The sequence below is a fragment of the Siniperca chuatsi genome, linkage group LG17 (genome assembly GCF_020085105.1).
Source record: "Siniperca chuatsi isolate FFG_IHB_CAS linkage group LG17, ASM2008510v1, whole genome shotgun sequence".
Classification (NCBI taxonomy): Eukaryota; Metazoa; Chordata; class Actinopteri; order Centrarchiformes; family Sinipercidae; genus Siniperca; species Siniperca chuatsi.
Window position 1 is genome coordinate 15551524 of NC_058058.1, and position 19036 is coordinate 15570559.

Below are 19036 nucleotides of genomic sequence, written 5' to 3' on the forward strand. Positions count from 1 at the left end.
AATACTTTAAATACATGACAACTTCCATGGGGGGTGAATACTTCACATAGGCACATTAACTGGCTCTGCTCTTTGTCTTGGTTGACAGACAAAGACTGGAAAGTGGGATTATAAAATAAAACGTTCATTGGGAAAAACAGGGTATGGAAATTAAACAGGGTATGGAAAATGAACATTTCAAAATGAAAACTGATGAAATTTAATAAAAATTACCTTCATTAAATTCAGCAATTGTAAAAAAAAAATAAGCAGGATGAAATAACATGTCATGCTAATAAGCGGACACATAAGTATTAAACTTTCACAATTCCATGGTTATATTATATATGTTTTCTATATTTATTAATTTAAGCAGTTAAAGGTCTCATTTATCTGGGCCTCTACAGGGGAATGTGGTGCTTATATGGTGCATATTGCTAAATTATTTGTGTTCAACCAGATAACCTAACAGCAAACCAGGGGCCACGTAATATTCTGGCATAGAAATACTGGACACATTTCTCAAAGATGGGGGGGGGCAGGGGTTTATAGGGGCCCACCAGTTCATTTTTGCCCTTGTACCCCCTAGTAGGTTAATCCGGCCATGGTGTCCAGTCGTGGAAATAAAAGACTGGCTGAAAATGGATAACGGTATTTTTCTTCGAGTCTGGTCATTTCTCATTAAAACGATACAGATTCTGCGCGGTGCGCCATTCCGTTTCCCATGACGTAATTTGACGTTCCCTGTCAGAGTCCAGGAAGTGGGTCACTCGCTGTTGTTTGTGTTCGTTGGTAGCTAAACGTCTCCGTTTTTCTGATTCAATATATCGCTTTTACGGGCCGAAATGGCAACGTTTATTTCAGTCCCGTTAAAAAAGTCCTCTGAAGTGGATCTGGTGAAGCCGCTGTCGAAATTTGTAACAGCCACATACCCAGCGGGCGAGGAGCAGGGAGAGTATATCCGCGCTGTGGAGGAGTTGAACAAGCTCCGTAGGAACGCGCTGGGAAGGCCGCTGGACAAACATGAGAGCTCCCTGGAGATACTGCTCAGGTAGAAAGTCCTCATTTTATAACATACCTGAACCAGCTACCATATCACTAACACTCAGAGCAACCTTCTTACCTGTGGCGGTGAGTTAGCCCAGCCACTGCCGCACCCAGATGTGTTAGCTTTTAGTTGCTAACCTGATAGCTAAAGTTAGTCAAGCTAATATGCTAGCAGGTATTTCTCACCATAATAACTGACTCATATGTTATTCATGGTTAGTTTCCTTGAGAGGCTTACACAGACTTGACTCGTCAACTTGTTTAACTAAATTGTCAGATATTCAAAGTGAAATGAAGTTAGCCATGTAAGCCGAGCTAGTTATGATCTTTAACTATTGCTTATTCATCGAAATGACTGAGAAAACTCTACATGGTTTACCTTAGCATTAGAATTAGCTTCTTCTTCTGATGTTTGAGGTTTATTTGCGGTTGGCAAATAACGAATTGGTTAGAAGTAACTTCAACGTTCAACTTTATTGTTCCCAAGGTGAAACACAGAACACACACAGACTTGAACATAAAACATAATAAAATGCTTAAAATAGAAATATTTAAAACGTATGCTAAAACCCACCACCCAAGCTCAAATAAAACTTTGAGCTTGGGTGCCTTGAGCCTTTGAGACAGCATGACAAAGTTGGAGTACATCCAGCCATTATCATCCAACCTAATCATCAATCGTCAGCTGACTCATCCTGTTCCTGAGTTAGGTGTAATGACATTAACAGAGGTCACAGTTACTAACAATAACTAGTGAACATACCTAGAAAATCAGCAGCCTACAAATCCATTCATACATATTCAACCTCATGAGCACCATATGTATCTACGCAGCACCAGTGAGAAGGTCCAAGCACAGTCTGCTCTCCTGTCAGGTGTCATTCACAGGCCCACATACAGTCGAGGCCTTCGGTCCACTGGCGGCCACATGATTAGACGTGCAGGGTGGCTAGGAAAGAGAACCATGGCTTTTCATATCAGCAAACCGAGATCAAAATGAGAAAGCGTAACCGCTGTGAGAGTATGAGAATCAGAAGCAAGAAAATGCACGGAGACATGAGCTAAAGAGGAGGCCGATATATAGTCTACCAGTGGATGTTATATTTTAAATAGCTGCTCTTGCTGTGTAAAACATAGCACAGACATATATACCGATAATGTAATGAGAGAGTGTCACAGTGCCAACCGCTTTGCATAGAGGAACTGTGACAGAAGGATTTATGTTTGTTAAACAAAGTTCCTCTGTGTCCCATGCTCTATTTCCCCTGCCTAGCTGTTGTTGACTGCTGTGTTGCTCTTATGTCATTATACTGAGTTATTGTTGTTTAATGACTGAACCTTAATGGAGAAAGCCACAGAGGTCTTGACTGAGTTAGCCTGCTCCTTATCCTTAATATTGTGTATGAAAACCTTACCATTGCTGTGTGACTCACTATTAACCAGCATACTCAATTCCCAGGTGACATATAGATGCAGACTTTGTCCTCTCTCATTTCAGTCTTTCGCTTCTGTGATTCATGAGTTATTTAATGCACAGGGTTTGCCCAGATTACGTAAGTAGCCAGGCATGCACATGCAGGGTGCAGGTCTTACATTTTTCTCCACTTTGAGCTACTTTATAGCTGCAGTGCAAAGTGGATTTGTCTCATGAGTGCCAAGATTAGGCTCTTTAGATATTAAAGAGTGTACCAGTGTTAATAGCAAACTGGAGTAATGCAGAACATCATCACTCATGTGACTTCGTAATGCTTTTCTGAGACGCACTGCCTGTGATGCCAAGAATTACTTGTTGCTGGTCATGACTGTTGACCATTTTCAGTCAGTTTATGTTAAATAATAAAAATGATCCCAATGGATATTCTAAATTTGGGGAAAAAGAGAGAACTGATGTCAACCCTATTGACATATAAGGTATGGAGGTATCAAAATTTATGTTGGGAGACAAACTGCTGGTGTATCCAGCGGTTTATGTCACTAGTTTATAAGAAAGTATTTGAGAGAAATGTTGACAGAAAATCTAAATGATCTAGTGATCTGTACTACCTGAAAAGGATCTGAAATATTTACCCACTGTTTTAATCTGGGGATATAACTAACTAACTAATAATTTAAATGTCATTACACATGTATAGATATTTTGAAATGCTTTGTGTGTAAGATGTAGGGCCTGTGGGCTAGTAGATACATGGTCTTGGCTAATTAGCAACAAGGTGAAAGCTAGCATGTCTGTGCGGAATGCGCCGCCATTGCTCACTGCTAGCATTGTTAGCTCTCTGCACATGTCGTCTGTTAGCCATGTGCCAGGTATCCAGGGTGACGGGCCCTATCCTTTACAAAGCTGCGTAGACACAGCTATTGTGTCACCATGGTAACTATTGTTTTGTCTAGGACTTTTCGTTTTCTCTTTAGTCAACCTGGAGGCATACCTTGTCTCAGCTTTCCTCTGTGCACATGTGTGCCCTTGCGTGTCTGAATGGGGTAACATAAGGATAACAAATCAATAAAGCCAGTTTTTGTTTATGTATATGTTTGCACTCCAGTCTTTCCTAGCACTGGGAAAGCAGGGGCGATGAACTGGCAATAGGGGAATCCGTAACCGGCCTCTCTGCATGTTGTCATTCCTAATAATAGACTGGTCACAGGCTGATACTGACACTGATAAGACGAAGAGCTGAGGAGCCATCACTGACTCTCTGTGTGTGTGTGTGTGTGTGTGTGTGTGTGTGTGTGTGTGTGTGTGTGTGTGCGCGCACATATTTTTCCTGACTCATTGTCAAGTGTCTCTGAAATAGCAGAGCTTCCTCAGACCACAGATCTTTTATGTCATATTAATCACTAACCCTTAACCTAGTTTCTCAATTATTTTTTTACTTAACTGTAACTAAATTTAAGTTTAATAATGATTAGAATAAAGATATTCCTTTTTTTTTCAATGAAAAGGTGATATATGATCTGTAGAAAACAATTAGAGCAGGTATTTTTGGGTTTAGACACATAAGAAAACATGGTTTTAACCCTGCCATTTCTTTATCTCTCCAGATACTATGACCAGCTTTGTGCTGTCGAGGCCAAGTTTCCCTTCTCTGAAAACCAGGTAACTGATTGGACAGCGCACATGGTTGTGGGTTAGACTTAGTTTTCCAAACAGAAGAACTTGAACATAAAGCGTCTCTCTGTTTCCACAGCTCTGCTTAACCTTCACGTGGAAGGATGCCTTTGATAAAGGTTCGCTGTTTGGTGGCTCAGTCAAGCTCGGTAAGTACAACTTCTTACCAAGTGCATTTCTGTCGGTGGAAGAAAATCTCTGCATGTAACTGTGTATGTACACAGATGTAGTTAGCTGCAGAAGGAAATGATATTAAGAAGAGTTAAAGCCAATATAGTTCATATCTGTCACACTATCTCTTAATCCATCTGTCTCTTTGTGTGTCTATCTGGCTTGGTCTTTCACACACACCCCCAATGAGAAACAAAGCTTTCTACCACTAAATAGGTCCCTGTTGTATATACATCCAGAAATAGGCCTGACAAGGTATCTTGTAACATAAGTGTGTGTCAGGATCAGAGACAGGTGCTAACAGCTAAAAAACACATTAAAATTCAGAAAGTCCATGTGAAATGAAAAGTACAATGTGAGAGCAAAGAGTCCCCTGATTCTTAAGACTGCTCTTTGTTAAGTTCAGTCTTCACATTTATTCTGTTCACGCTTGAATCTTTTGTCCTCTGTGGTGAATTGTGGGAGCTCAAGACTGTGGGATTCTTTCCAGTTTACTCTGGGCGAGAAAAATGTAGACTGAAGCAGTAGAAAGTGTTGGTTAGAGAAAATGCCAACCCCACAAAAAAAAAACAGTGTCAACAAACAAGAAATCAGTCAGTATCTGTCATGGTATCCAAGGGATGGAAGGTAGATGTCAGTTTATCCTCTGGGTAATCTGTCATCACTTTCTAGCTGTGGGAAATAAATTTAAATCACTCTTAATGTCACAGATTCAGTGGAAAATTGCCAGTGTGCTATGTAAGTGTGTTATTCTGTAGTTCAAGTTGTCCCTGAAAAGAAACAGAATGCCTTTTTAAGATTCAGATCAAGGGCACCAAAAGATCCTTAAGACAAAGGATTTCTTACTGTTTGTTTTTGTGTATTACAGCTTTGGCCAGTTTGGGCTACGAGAAGACGTGTGTGTTGTTCAACGCAGCAGCGCTGGCTAGTCAGATCGCCTCAGAGCAGAACCTGGACAACGATGAGGGACTGAAGGCTGCAGCCAAATACTACCAGGTGGGCGTACTACCACACAGTTATATAGTAACATGTACAGCTTGATTTTAGAAAACCCGGTGAAAATGACTCTTTGAAACTACAACTGTTATACTGTTTTGTCAGATATACGCAGATTAACTCAAACTTCAAATGTCCACTGGAAGCCTCTGGAACTTGTTTTGTCTACATTTTTTGTGTTTTTTAAGCATATTGAATACATATTTGCAACTCATTTATGATTGGTGTGGTAACTGATACTACTGTACTTCATGCTTTTTAATTACTGTACACAGCACACCGTTTAATCTTTATTTTGTATCTGTATTTCCTGAATATTTAGCAGAAGGAATACTATACCATTAATTCCCCCTGCTTCTCAGACGTGGACGGGGACATGATATAAAACAAGAAAAACTAGTTTCACTCTATGCACGTAGAGACAAATGCATCATTATTCATTTTATGTCGCTTGTCAGTAAATATTGGCATTGATATACACTCATAAGTGAAATTCATGCTTCAGAGATGTAAACTCCGCTGGTAAAAGTAGACCTGGGGCCCCTTTCACCAAATTTGCAACATGCAAGTTGCAACATGAGATTGTTTCCCCTCATGTTGATGTTTACAAAATACAAAAAAAATCAGGTCATGTGAATTATGTCAGTCTTCAAAGCAGTGTCTCATCTGTTTCTCTCTTTATCTGTCTCACTATCCAGCTGGCCAGCGGAGCGTTTGGCCACATCAAGGACACAGTGCTGTCAGCGCTGAACAGGGAGCCCACCATGGACATCTCCCCCGAGACTGTGGGTACCCTGAGCCTCATCATGCTGGCCCAGGCCCAGGAAGTCTTCTTCCTCAAAGCCACCTCAGGTACCAAAAAACAGACACCTCAAAGGTCCAAACACACACATCGTCTTCATTTGAGACATCCATCCATTTTCTACCGCTTGGTCCCGTTAGGGGTCGCGGGTGACTGGACTGGCCCAGTGACTTTGGGCCCAGTGACTTTGGGCCTTAGGCAGGGTACACCCTGGACAGTGGCCAACTCGTCGCAGGGCTAACACAGACACAGACAACCATTCATCTTCTCACATTCATTCAATACGGGCAATTTAGAGTTATCAATTAACCTACACATGCATGTCTTTGGACGGTGGGAGGAAGCCGGAGAACCCGGAGAGAACCCACGGTAACACGGGGAGGACATGCAGACTCCGCCCAGAGAGATTGCGTGATGTTGGTCTGGTCCGGGAATCGATCCCACGAACCCACGATCTCCTTATTGGGAGGCAGGAGCTTTAGCCGCTCTGCCACCGTGCACCATCATAAACTGCTGGAGAGAATTTTCAGTGCACTATCATTATGATTTATCTCTGTTTCTGACATGTCAATACTCGGAAGAAGAGTGTCCCTAGTTTTAAAAGTGCATCATAGACATGGAGCACAACCACACAAATCCGCCAGTCACCCAGATATAAAGGATGCAGAGCAATTGCACTTAATAAATAGCATCTTTAATTATGCACAGATTAATGTCTAGCGATGGCAGATTTGATCCAAGGTCCACACAGCCTCTGTCCCAGTTCTGTCTACAGAGTTACTTATTAAGAGTTTTTAAACACAACAGTTTTGAAGGTTACATCATAAAATAAGCTTCCATTTAAAAAAGTAGACCTATATTTTCTGCTGAGAGGGTGAGTTTTTGTTGTAAATAAGTTTTTATACTTTGTAGGATCTGAGGGTAATTTCATCAGGGTGATGTAGAAACACTGTTGTGAAATGAATGTAATGCACAAGACAGCAAACAAACCGAGGGTCTGATCAGAACACAGCTTCTCATCTTGAGTGTATTTTCTTTAATATGTACTCTTAAAAGCGGCTTGTTCACCTCATAGATAAGATGAAAGATGCTGTCATCGCAAAGCTGGCCAATCAGGCAGCAGATTTCTATGGCGACGCCTTCAAGCAGTGCCAGTACAAAGACAACCTTCCCAAGGTATGTGAAGGACAGACACACACACACACAGTTACACACTAACCTAAAACACTGCTTGGCTTTGAAAAAAGGCTGTAACAAACGCATTCACAGTCAGCCGTGTGTTCAGTGTGGTGAAGATGCAGACAGAGTTTGGATTCTGTATGGTTTGGAGTGTGTGTTGTCTGTCTGCGTATTGTTTTGTATGTGTGTATTTGTGGAAAATAAGTCTTGAAGAGTGGTACTCAGTGGTCCAAATTGCAACCTCTTTCTGTTCTCATTGGTCCATTTCCATCCTGTTTTCACTCTGATTGGTTGTTTACTACTAAGCTGCAGTTTGACTTGTTTTCATTCTGATTGGTTTCTTACCATCTAATCATGGGCATCTGAAGTACTTACTGTCTGTCTAACACTGTGACTGAAATACACACATGCACACTCACTACTTCAGGTTCATGCCACAGATTTAAAGTTTGAGGTTAATTACATCGAAGTAAAATGAAAAGCAGGAAATGAGTAACTTGCACCAGCTGTTCAAAATGAGCCTAATTATAAGTGTTTACTAAATGAAGATTGCTAAATTAAAACCGGTTGCACAGCACAAAATTTCTTATGTAGAGATGAGATGTTACTCAGTTTACACCTAAACGCCTAGGTAAAGTGTTAGAAGTGATGTGTAATATGGTCAATACATCCGACCTGACACTTGATCAAAATGCTTTTTAATAATGCTATAAACTATGATTTTAAATTACAATTCATAAAAGTAACATAGTAAACGCTATGCCAGTAACTAACTAGATGACAAAATAACATTGGAAAGGGTGCTTATTCTGTATTTCTCTCTCACTGTAAACTACATACTACTTGTGCTGAAATACACACATTTCTCTGTGTGTGCATATTAGAGCTGAAATGTTAGTGAATTAATCGATTAGTCTTTAACTGACGACTATTAATAGTCGATTAATCTTTTGAGTAATTTCTAAAGCAAAAATGCAAAACATTTCCTGGTTCCATTTTCTAGACATGTGAGGATTTGATGCTTTTGTCTGCATTATGTCATTGTGAATTTAATCTCTTTGGGTTTTGGACTGTTTGGTCAGACAAAACAAGACATTAGAAAATCTCATTTCATACTCTGGGAAATTGTGATGAACATTTTTTCATTATTTCTTTTACATTTAACAGACTTAATGATTAATCGATAACAAAAATAATCAGTTGTAGCAGCCCTAATGCAATTAATATATTTCTTGACCCCTAAAACTGTTCAATTTGGACATTACGTTACAGCTTGTGATGCTAGAGTGAGCACAGTTGATTGCTTTTAATTGGACAGGGCCATAGATGTTTCCTAGCAACTGAATTCCACATTTCTGAGGTCTTTACTAGCTAAGACATTTAACTTTTAACGGTGCAACTCGATTTAGTAAATCACCAGTTTGAAACTAGCTAGTAGTTACTAAGAACTTTGGAAGGACTTTTGACACAAAATTAGAAATGGATTAATGGATAGCTGGTGCAACCCAGTTCTGGTTGTACGTTCATCTCATCACGTCGTCTGTCCTAAAGCTTGCAGTTCTCCTCAGTGACACACATTAGCTTGTAGTTTTTTAATTGTTTAGAATGAAGATGTCACTCTGTTCGGACACAGGAAACAAGGCCAGGGAAATTGATCCATATCTGAAAAGCAGTGTCTGTGTTCTCCCTGAATGCGTGAAATCAAACCCACACATAGTCACGTGCGCACACACATAAATGGCTATGGGACATTTGATGAAGGTGTAGCAGCTTTTGGTGAAAGGTTAAACACTCATGGCCTGTTCTGTTTTCTCTCTCGTTGTCTTCCTTTCTTTCTGCATCCTTCGTGGTGGTGGCATTGGCATTGGTTGTGTGTGTGTGTGTGTGTGTGTGTGTGTGCGCGCGCGCGCTTGTGTTGTGTTTGCACACCTCTGATTGCTTATGCCTGTTCGTGATTGGCTTCTGTGATGTCATTTTTGATTTGACCGCGCTGGTGTGCGTCTGCCATTTTGTGGTTTGCCTTGCCATCGTGCGTGTGTGCATGTATATATCTGTTTGCGTGCCTGCGTGTTGCTCTGTGGTTGCCTCTCCCTGGTCAGTATTTTTATTTTCAGGAAGTGCTTCCGGTGCTGGCGGCCAAGCACTGCATCATGCAAGCCAACGCTGAGCTGCACCAGAGCATCCTGGCCAAGCAGAAGAAGCGTTTTGGGGAGGAGATCGCTCGCCTGCAGGTACACAACTTTCACATGACTTTAAGGTTTTGTCCTACACTGTCAGATACTCTCAGCAACTCATCTGTCAAATAATGTGGCTACTCATTCATTATCTCTAATGTCTTATATAATCTTCAAAAACTGGACAGATATTAGACATTGACATACATGCCTTGAAGTTCCACATCAAAATCAGAAAACGTATTCACGTAGCAAATTTTGTCCTCCCATCTTCTCTCCTCTGGTCTGTTCATCCCTCCAGCACGCAGCAGAGCTGGTGAAGACGGTGGCGTCTCGCTACGACGAATATGTGAGCGTTAAGGACCTGACTGACAAGATCAACCGAGCCCTCACCGCAGCCAAAAAAGACAATGACTTTATCTACCACGACCGTGTGCCTGAGGTCAAGGATCTGGAGCATATCGGCAAGGCAGCGCTGGTCAAAGCCACCTCCATCACACCTCCGCTTAGCCAGAAATTCACAGGTGAGATACACAGACATTCAGCATAGTTTCTTATTGTCAAGACAATTTGACACACTAAAACTAAGCGTCTACATCTGAGTAGTAGAGACAAAGGAAAGTGTTTTGCCTGATAAAACGCTGTCAAAGTCTGTGTCAGTTTTTGATCTAATTAACATCAGAAACTTTAAATGAATAGTTTGACATTATGTGAAATACACTTATTCAGTTACTTGTCAAGAGTTAGATGTCTCCGCTGGTTGCCTGGCAACCTCATGGTGAGAATTTAGGAAGTTATTGCTTATGGTCAAGAAAAAGTCCAGAACATCAACAACCGTAAAACTACAACTTGTTGTTTTTACACTTTGGTTTTTATACGATTTAAACAAACAAGATATAATGTGTATTAGTGAGCTTTGGCGGTGCAGGTAGGCAGATTTTGTTACCTTCAGAGAGAGCCAGGCAATAGCATAGCATAGCATGTTGATATTTCCTATGATTTACCTTGGTTTATCTAAGTGTTGTGATGAAAATGCAGTTTGTTTTGTACCCAGATGTTGTAAAAACGACCTGTGAGCTGAGAATTTCTGAAGCAAATTCCCATTAAGACATTAAATGTAAGACCAGAAGCATCCCATTTTATTTAAGTTTCTGACCCTCTTTATTTTAGCACGATCCTATCCAAACTCCCTGTCTAAAAAAATGACTTCAAACTCATTGTTTATGGAGTGGATGACTTCAGATGGGATCTTATCGACAGCACTCTCTGGCTGCCTTGTTTTTTTAATCAGTTGTTTATGTTGTTCCTTTCTCTTCAGACTTGTTTGAGAAGATGGTCCCCATGGCAGTGCAGCAGTCCATGAGCATTTACAACCAGAGGAAGGCTGAGACTGTTAACAGACTGGTGGGAACAATGAGGGAGGCCACCAATCTTTGCAACGGGTACGCTGTCCTGTGTTTATACGATCCTACGTTGCTCTGCTTGTGCATGTCAGTGATTATGCAGGTTAAATTGTTTCCTATGAACATGTCCATGAGTGCTTGTGTCTCCATGCATGGATGGAATTATTAAAAATTCATAACATAATGGTTTACCAGGTACCATTAAAAGTACTTATGTTTTTAGTGTAGTGCCCTAAATAACAGTCAAGTACCACACAATTGTACCACACTATTTCATGATGCTAATAAGTGCTTAACAATTAGAGTTTTTTGCCCAAATAGAAAGGTGCAATTCACTTTAATTTCTTTTAGACATCTTTTAAATTGTAATAGTTATATTAGTTATTTTTTTATATATTAAAAACGTCAATGTGGAAATAAGATTGTCATGGTGAGACTCAAAATTTATAATGACAATGTCATGGTGACGGGACACAAGTTGATGTTTGGAGACCATAATAACTGACGGATGATGTGTAACTGTCCCATCAGGGTGTTGGCATCCCTAAACCTGCCAGCCGCTCTGGAGGATCTGTCAGGAGACTCTATCCCACAATCCATTGCTGAGAAGGCACGAAACATCGTGCAACAGGGAGGACTGCAGAGCATCGAGCAGCTAATCAAGGACCTGCCTGAGCTTCTGACCCGCAACAGAGAAATCCTGGACGAGGTCAGACACACAGAAACACACTGATTTATACATATGTTACGGCACTTTGTAGATCCCAGTGATCTACCCTCTCCTCACCTTACTGGTAACCCTAACCATAGATTTATTTAAAAAGAAGGCACTTTTAGAACTACAGCCTTTGTGACAGCTTGTTTGTCATATGGCTTTGCTTTCTTCACAAAGTAGCATATGAATGAAATGCTGTTAAGCAGCTGACTTGGATGTCCTGAATGTTGGACTTTTCTACCACCGCTACCAGAAGAACTAATTAATAATAAAAACTCATAATCGTCCCTAATGGCGGAAATCCCAGATCAGGATCATCACTGATATCTAATCCACTGATCTTTGGGCCAAGGACTGTCTGTCCACCATCTTCAGCCAACCGTTTTTTTTACACATCTTGCTGACAAACAAGACTTGAGTAAAAACATAAAACACAAACTGCTTCCAGGTTTGTTGGCAGAGTTGAAAAGTCCACACCAAAATGTCCTAATTTCCCCCAAAAAGTACTCGATTGTGTTGCATAAAGGCAACGAGCCATAACTGAAAATTAAAATGAAAAAACAGAAAAGTACATTTCTGCTGGCCGAAATACAGACTTTATATAATTTTCTAGCAATTCTGGATATTATTTTTATTTAAAATTTAAACTTTTTACTTAAAAAAAAAACACATTAAAGTAGTGCTGAAACAATTAATCGATAAGTTGATTGAAAGAAAATTGAACAGACACCAATTTTGATTAGCTGGCCTCTGTAATGTGAGGATTTGCTGCTCTACTGTCTTCATCACTGTTAACAGAATATTTTGGACAGATAGACATTCCTTTGAGTTCTCTGAACTTCTTGCTATTTTTGGACTTTTAACAGACAAAATGATTTATTGATAAATCAATAAAATGAATAGATAATGAAAATAATAATTATTATGCGGCTCTACATGAAAGTATGTACATGGCCTAAACAACAAATTAATAATAAAGGTGTAATCATCTGATGATCTAATGTGTGTGTGTCGTGTTGTCCTCAGTCTCTGAAGATGCTGGACGATGAAGAGACGACAGACAACGAGCTGAGAACCAAGTTCAACCAGCGCTGGAACAGAACCCCTTCTGGAGACCTGTACAAGCCCCTTCGTGCAGGTACACACACACACACACTCACTGAAAACATTGTTTGTTTATTGTTTATTTTTTGCAGGGACAATGTACAATACATGTATTGTACCAGATATAGCTGAAAGCAAATTTTCATCTGTAGTCTCTGAGCGGAGGCCACTAGTGATGCGCAGGTTACAGTGATAAAAGAGCATTTGTAGTAAATCAAAACCTTACACTTTGTAAAAAAAACGCACAAAAAAAGACCATATGAAAAACTAAGAAACAAAACAAAAAATAACAATCACCCCCGAAACAAGCAACAGAAGAACAATACTAAATTACCATTAAAAGGTTTTAAAAGTACTGCACTCCTTGATACTCAGTGGTAAAGAATTCCACATCCCTGCTTGCCCAAATGTTGTAGACTGAAATTTAAAATAACAGTCCCCTCTAAAGGGAGCTCTTGTTAACCTTGAACCAGCTCTACATGTTGTTCCAAACTGTTTAAGAGGTTGTGGTGCTGGATTGTGAATGATCTTATATAATAAACCAAGATTCGCCATAAACAGAACATTTTCAAATGTCAAAAGATTATACTTTTTAACTATATTGCAATAATGATGAGGGTTAGGTTTTTTATCCATGATTTTCAATGCCTGCTTATACAAACTATGAAGTGGTTACATAAATGTACTATTTGTCTGAGACCAGGTTGTAATACAGTATGAAAAAAGTGACTATCGTTGCATGCATATACAGTTTTTTTTCTGTTTGTTTCCTTTTTGCTGTCCTTTTTTTTTGTTCATGATGTTTGTCTTTGTCTCCATGTCATCCACTGTTGACAATGCTCCTAGTCTCCTCTTTTCTCCCTCCTTCTCTCTTGTCCCCTCTAACCTTACCTCCCTCCCTTCTCTCCTCCAGAGGGAGCTAACTTCCGCAACATCTTGGACAAGGCCGTACAGGCGGACCAGGTCGTGAAGGACCGTTACAACACCCACTGTGACATGATCGCCCTGCTGTGTAAACCAGAGAACGAGCTCAATGCTGCCATCCCCTCCGCCAACCCGACCAAGACACTACAGGGCAGCGAGGTGTGTCTGCCTGGACTGATGTCTTTGTCTTTGTTTGTATGGCCAGATAATGTAAAACTTTACTTCTTATTTTTATGGTTAGTTTTTAAGCTTAGGGTGTGTCAACTCCTCCCAAGTTATTTTGTGTGCCACATAAACATAGTTTCCTTCTGTACAGAAACACCCAGTGGACATTCTGTGCTTTATGGCCCTGTCCCTCCTCCCCACAGTAGCTCCATTTTTCATTTTGTTTGCTGACTTTGCATGTGTGTGTCGCAGGGGAACTAAAATAACTAAGCAAGCAGAACTAGGAAAGAGCAAGGAAGAAGTCCATGTCTCTCTACAGCTACACTGTATTCATGCTAAAGTGGAAAAACAATGGTATATTGCAGCCATTATTAGGGCGAGAGGTCAGGGATTAATGTAGGATAGCACAGTGAAAGTGATGAAGTCAAGATGTATGTGCCTGTCCAACTCCACAACCTTACTGCTCTGTTTGCTCACTGTGTCCATCTTCTCCATCTTCACCCAGGTGGTGAACGTGCTGCGCTCCCAGCTCGCCCAGCTGGAAGAGGTGAAGAAGGAGAGGGAGATCCTGGAGGGAGAGATCAAGGCCGTGACCTTTGACATGTCTACTGCCTTCCTGACGGCGCTCGCCCAGGATGGGGCCATCAATGAAGAGCAGCTGTCACTCCCCCAGCTTGACCAGTTGTACGGCGCCTACAACCAGAGGGTACAGGCCAGCCTCCGCACACAGGAGGAGCTGCTGGGACAAGTTCAGGTATACAAACACACACACAGAGTTTGGGAAAAGCCAAATGTTGACTGAGCAGCAAGGTGGCCTTGCCATTAAAGAAGTTAAAGAGACCATTTCTTAATCAGGTCAAGTGTCAGCAGTTTTCTACCCTCTCTACCAGCGTAAAGAGTGTTGTTCTGTAGTGAATAATGACATTTGACCTTCTTCTGAAGTAGAGCAAACAAAAAGTGAATTTCCTTTGTGGAATCAATGAAGCATATATCAAACAAAAAGCACCTATGCAAGCAGATCACACAGGTGCAGATAAAGTCCAAAGAGTGAGTAAAACCCAGTTTGCCCTCTGAATGGCAAAGTGCCATTGTGTGTGAAGAAATAATTAAACTCCTCAATTTGTGATCTACCTTTTCAACCTATGATCTTCTTCCAGACGTCCCACCAGGAGTTCAGCAGTCTGAAGCAGTCCAACACGGAGGCAAACCAGAGGGAGGAGGTCCTGAAGAAGCTGGCCTCAGCCCACGACAGCTACGTTGAGATCAGCAGCAACCTGCGCGAAGGCACCAAGGTACTCACTCAGCACAACACACCGGCACACTTGTGTCTCAGTAAGGATGAACTGTGCTGCAGTAATGCATATCTTGTCAGAAACTTTCTACTTTTATTTGTGTTGTTTTTTTTTGTGCGTTAAGGTGGTTTGCAAGTCAGGTGATTTATTTGTGTCCCCTTTTGTTTCTCCCTCCTCAGTTCTACAACGACTTGACAGAAATCCTGCTTAAGTTCCAGAACAAATGCAGCGACATCGTTTTCGCTCGCAAGACAGAGCGGGATGAGCTACTTAAGTATGTACTTTCCTGGTTTTTGTCTATTTGATTGGTTTGTGTGACAGTCATATGAACTGGCTAGGAGGTAAAGGTAGGTCAACCAGCAGGGTTTATTTTACATACTTGTTTCTAGTTTGTAGTGGGATTTTGATTTGTGACACTCTAGGCTAATTCCAGCATTAGCTTCAGGGTGTTTTACAGTATAAGAATGCTTGTTATTCTCATATTTAGATTGTAATGAATGCCTATTGGGGTTAGACCACCTGAGGCAACCTGAGCAGCCATGGCTGACGAGAGCTGATAAATGCATGAATATGAAGGAAACATTGGAGCAAAGTCACAATTTGACTATTTGTTTTTAGGGAGCTGCAGCAGAGCATCGCCCGAGAGCCCAGTGCTCCATCCTTCAGCGTACCTGCCTATCAGAGCAACCCAGCTGCCCCCGCTGCCGGCCCAACCCCCGCACCCAGGACCGTCTTTGTAAGCAGCCACTCACAAAGCCAAACATTGAATACCATTTCAGCAGATGTGAGGCTGATGGTTATATATTGATCTGTCTGTCTTCTCTCTCTCTGCCCCAGCAGCCTCAACAACCTCAGCAGCAGCCCGAGGCGAAGCTCCAGCCCCCAGCCAGGCCTCCTCCGCCGAGCTTCACCCCTCAGGCAGCTTCCACCACTCCCACCAATGCACCACCCACTGGCCCTCCCAACAGCAACCCACAACCTGTGGCCCCACCATCCCAGGCCCAGGGACCACCTTACCCCACCTACCAGGGCTATCCAGGGTGAGTTTCCCATCACAACATCCTGATCTGAGTACAAACTGATCCACATAACTTAGTATATTGATGTCAGAATAGAGTGAACATGATTTCATCCTCCTCCTTAGAAGTCCTCCTTCTAGCTCCTCCTTAGAATTTTGATGATAAAAGCAAGTCATCCAATCTAAATCAGTTTAAGTTGTTCTGAAACAATATGTCTCTGTAGTGGATCTGCTTGGATCTGCTCAAATACATAGATACGCGTATTTCCCAAAATGTTGAACTTTTCTTTTAACGCTTGAAATATTACTCTCATATTTGTTTTCTCTGTTGTTGTGTCCATGCAGGTACTTCCAGATGCCTATGGGCTACAATCCTTATGCTTACGGCCAATACAACATGCCCAACATGTCCAACATGCCCTACATGCCCTACCAGGCAACTCCAGGACAGGGAGGCTACCCAGGAGCCCCTCCTGCTGGACAGCCCTACCCTGGATACCCCCAGCAACCCCCTCAGCAGCAGTCCTACTACCCTCAGCAATAACTCTCCTCTCCACCCCCTCATTCCTTTTCTCACCAGTTAACACCAAATAAAAAATACCCCCAGCAATAACACTTCATCTCCATTAGCTCCTTCCCCTCTCATCTTTTTTTTCTCTCACTAACAGCAGCTATAGAAACCCAAGTGAAGGGTGACCTCAGAGCTGCTTTGCACTTCTCTCTTAAACCCTTCATTACTTTGCCACTTCTTATTCCTTTCTTCTTTTCATCTTGCCCTCCCTTTATCTATCCTAAATCATGTTTTCTGGGTTCTGATGGCACTTTTCCTAAATTATCTCAACTTCCTCGGATGCACTAACCCCTCCTTTTGCCTGTAAGGTTATTTTTTATGTACTCATTTTCTAATGGCTTTGTTAATGGTTTAATTTAAACCCTAACTGGTTTCCATTGATAACTGACTATTTGTCTGGGCTGGACTACTGTATAACATTCATAGAGGCGCACAGAATCCTAGGATGTTTCCTGGTTTGAGTGTATGTGTTGGGTAGGCGGATGGGTGGTAATTTCTAGTCATGCCACTGATGGGAGAGCACAGCCACAACCTCACTCCCCCATCCACTCAATCAACCCCCAGTGCTTCTATATCAACTATATTCCTATTTTTGTAATGAATACTGGTGCCTCGCTGATGTATAAACCTATAAAAACGAATGGCCTGTAGGTTTTCTAATGTAGATGACTGCTCTTTTCTCTCTCTCACCCAGGGAATGTTGGTATATTTCTGTGTTACAATCAGCGGCTGTACAAGTGGGAGAAATGATTCTATTATATAAATATATGTATAAATAAGACTATGTGGTTAACCGAGACACTCTGTGTGCTGCACTCTCATGCTTTGTTTATTTTATTCTTCAGCTCTAATGTCATTAAAAACAACTGCCAGCCAGAATTTGCCTGCCTTTAAATGTTGGATGTCTTGATTGTGTCGTGTGTGTTTTTAATCAAACTGCGGAAATTTGCAAAACAGCCAGAAGAGGGCAGTCCTTCAGCTCACAGAAGGAGCAGCTGCTGAGCTGCAGTTCACTTGCCATTGTTGCTCCTTTCAGCCAATCAGGGATGGGGTTCTGCCATCCGACTAATCAGATGCCTTTTGACCTCCCGTGCATTGGGGGCAGATCCCATTTAGATGACATGCAAATTACGTTCCAGTGAGGTCGTGATCTCATCCAATCATATTTCCCCGCAGGTGATTTCTCCACAGACAGATTTCATCCCCAGATATTTATTCAGTGTCAGGAGACGCTAATGATTTTACATATCTCCTGTGTGTGTGTGTGTGTGTGTGTGTGTGTGTGTGTGTGTGTGGCAGGGAGGCAGATGGCAGCGCAGTGTGATGTCTGGAAGGATGCATGGAGATGTTGGCAGAGAGCTGCTGGTCCCCTGCCTGCATCCATCACTCCACCTCTCTCCATTTTCCCCTCTCTTCTCTCCGTCTAATCTGTCTTCTTGAGTTCCTTTCAGCTCCACTCTTTAAAAAACCCACCATATTTCACTACACTTTCCCCCAGTACTCTCCCATCCTTTGTTTTCCTTCCTATCAGACTCTCTTCATCATATTTTCCTTTGCTCCTAAGCTTGTTTTGTAATACCACCTGTCTTTTTATATCCTCAGCTGCTCTCTCCTCCATTTTTCCCCCTCTCCCATGGCTCGTCTGTTTTTGCTTACCATTTGTCTGTCCTTGCTGTCCAAGCTGCAAATCGTTGGCAGTGAGTTGTCTTCACTGGTCAGTATCTCTAGGCTCATAAACGTCTCATAACATCACATCAGTCTACAGTGTGTATGAGTGTGTTTGAGAGTGAAACTCACAAGGAAGGATACACACTTTTAATCACATCTAACAGCTCACATCTCCTACTGGAAGTGACACAACACACGGCCATGTTTCTCTCTTCCTCTCCCTCCCTATCTAACTATACAGCATGCAGTTGCTGCCAAAGCCAATTGTAGTACTGGATGTGTTTATCAAAGGTGTCTGTGCGTCTCAGGCGCTTAATTTTAACAAGACGTTCTCCACCGGAGGAGTGTCATATTTTAATTGGTCTGAAACAGAATAAAGGCAGCGAACAGAGCACTGCGGTGACAGGTATTAATTACCTTCTGCCTAATGGCTCCCAAACTCAGCACTCAGCCATATTGGTGCTCACACTATTCTTACTCCCCCACTTTTTACTCTTATCGCTTTTCTCTCCTCCTCACCATGTGTTTGTCCGCAATATGGCTGAATCGTGGGTTTTCTCTAGCTATGATGTTGATAATTTCACAGAAATACTTGATTATGGAAACATATTCTCAAATACAATGATTTCCAACCAGAGGTACTTACCCCAGGGGGTACTTCTGCATTTTTCAGAGGGTATGTGTAAAGATGTGGAGTAGTTCAACTAATTTGAACTAGAAAT

General features: G+C 41.6%; 1 protein-coding gene across 4 annotated transcripts; it reads left to right on the forward strand.

Annotated features, from left to right (window-relative positions):
- The first annotated feature begins 708 nt into the window (after window positions 1-708).
- Window positions 709-17525, forward strand: LOC122864363 (programmed cell death 6 interacting protein). 4 transcript variants are annotated; one of them, XM_044171691.1, is made up of 18 exons: window positions 709-1030; window positions 4066-4120; window positions 4212-4281; window positions 5172-5299; window positions 5998-6151; window positions 7177-7277; window positions 9395-9511; window positions 9756-9978; window positions 10773-10896; window positions 11389-11566; window positions 12599-12710; window positions 13590-13759; window positions 14271-14519; window positions 14923-15057; window positions 15237-15331; window positions 15676-15793; window positions 15895-16097; window positions 16421-17525. In XM_044171691.1, exons 1-18 carry the CDS (start codon window positions 825-827, stop codon window positions 16617-16619), a joined length of 2637 nt encoding a protein of 878 aa, XP_044027626.1. In that variant the 5' UTR covers window positions 709-824; the 3' UTR covers window positions 16620-17525. The 4 variants fall into 4 exon arrangements, with proteins under 4 accessions (XP_044027626.1, XP_044027624.1, XP_044027625.1 ...); XM_044171689.1 differs by having other exon boundaries at window positions 714-1030; window positions 9380-9511; XM_044171690.1 differs by having other exon boundaries at window positions 714-1030; window positions 9380-9511; window positions 15898-16097.
- The last annotated feature ends 1511 nt before the right edge of the window (window positions 17526-19036 follow it).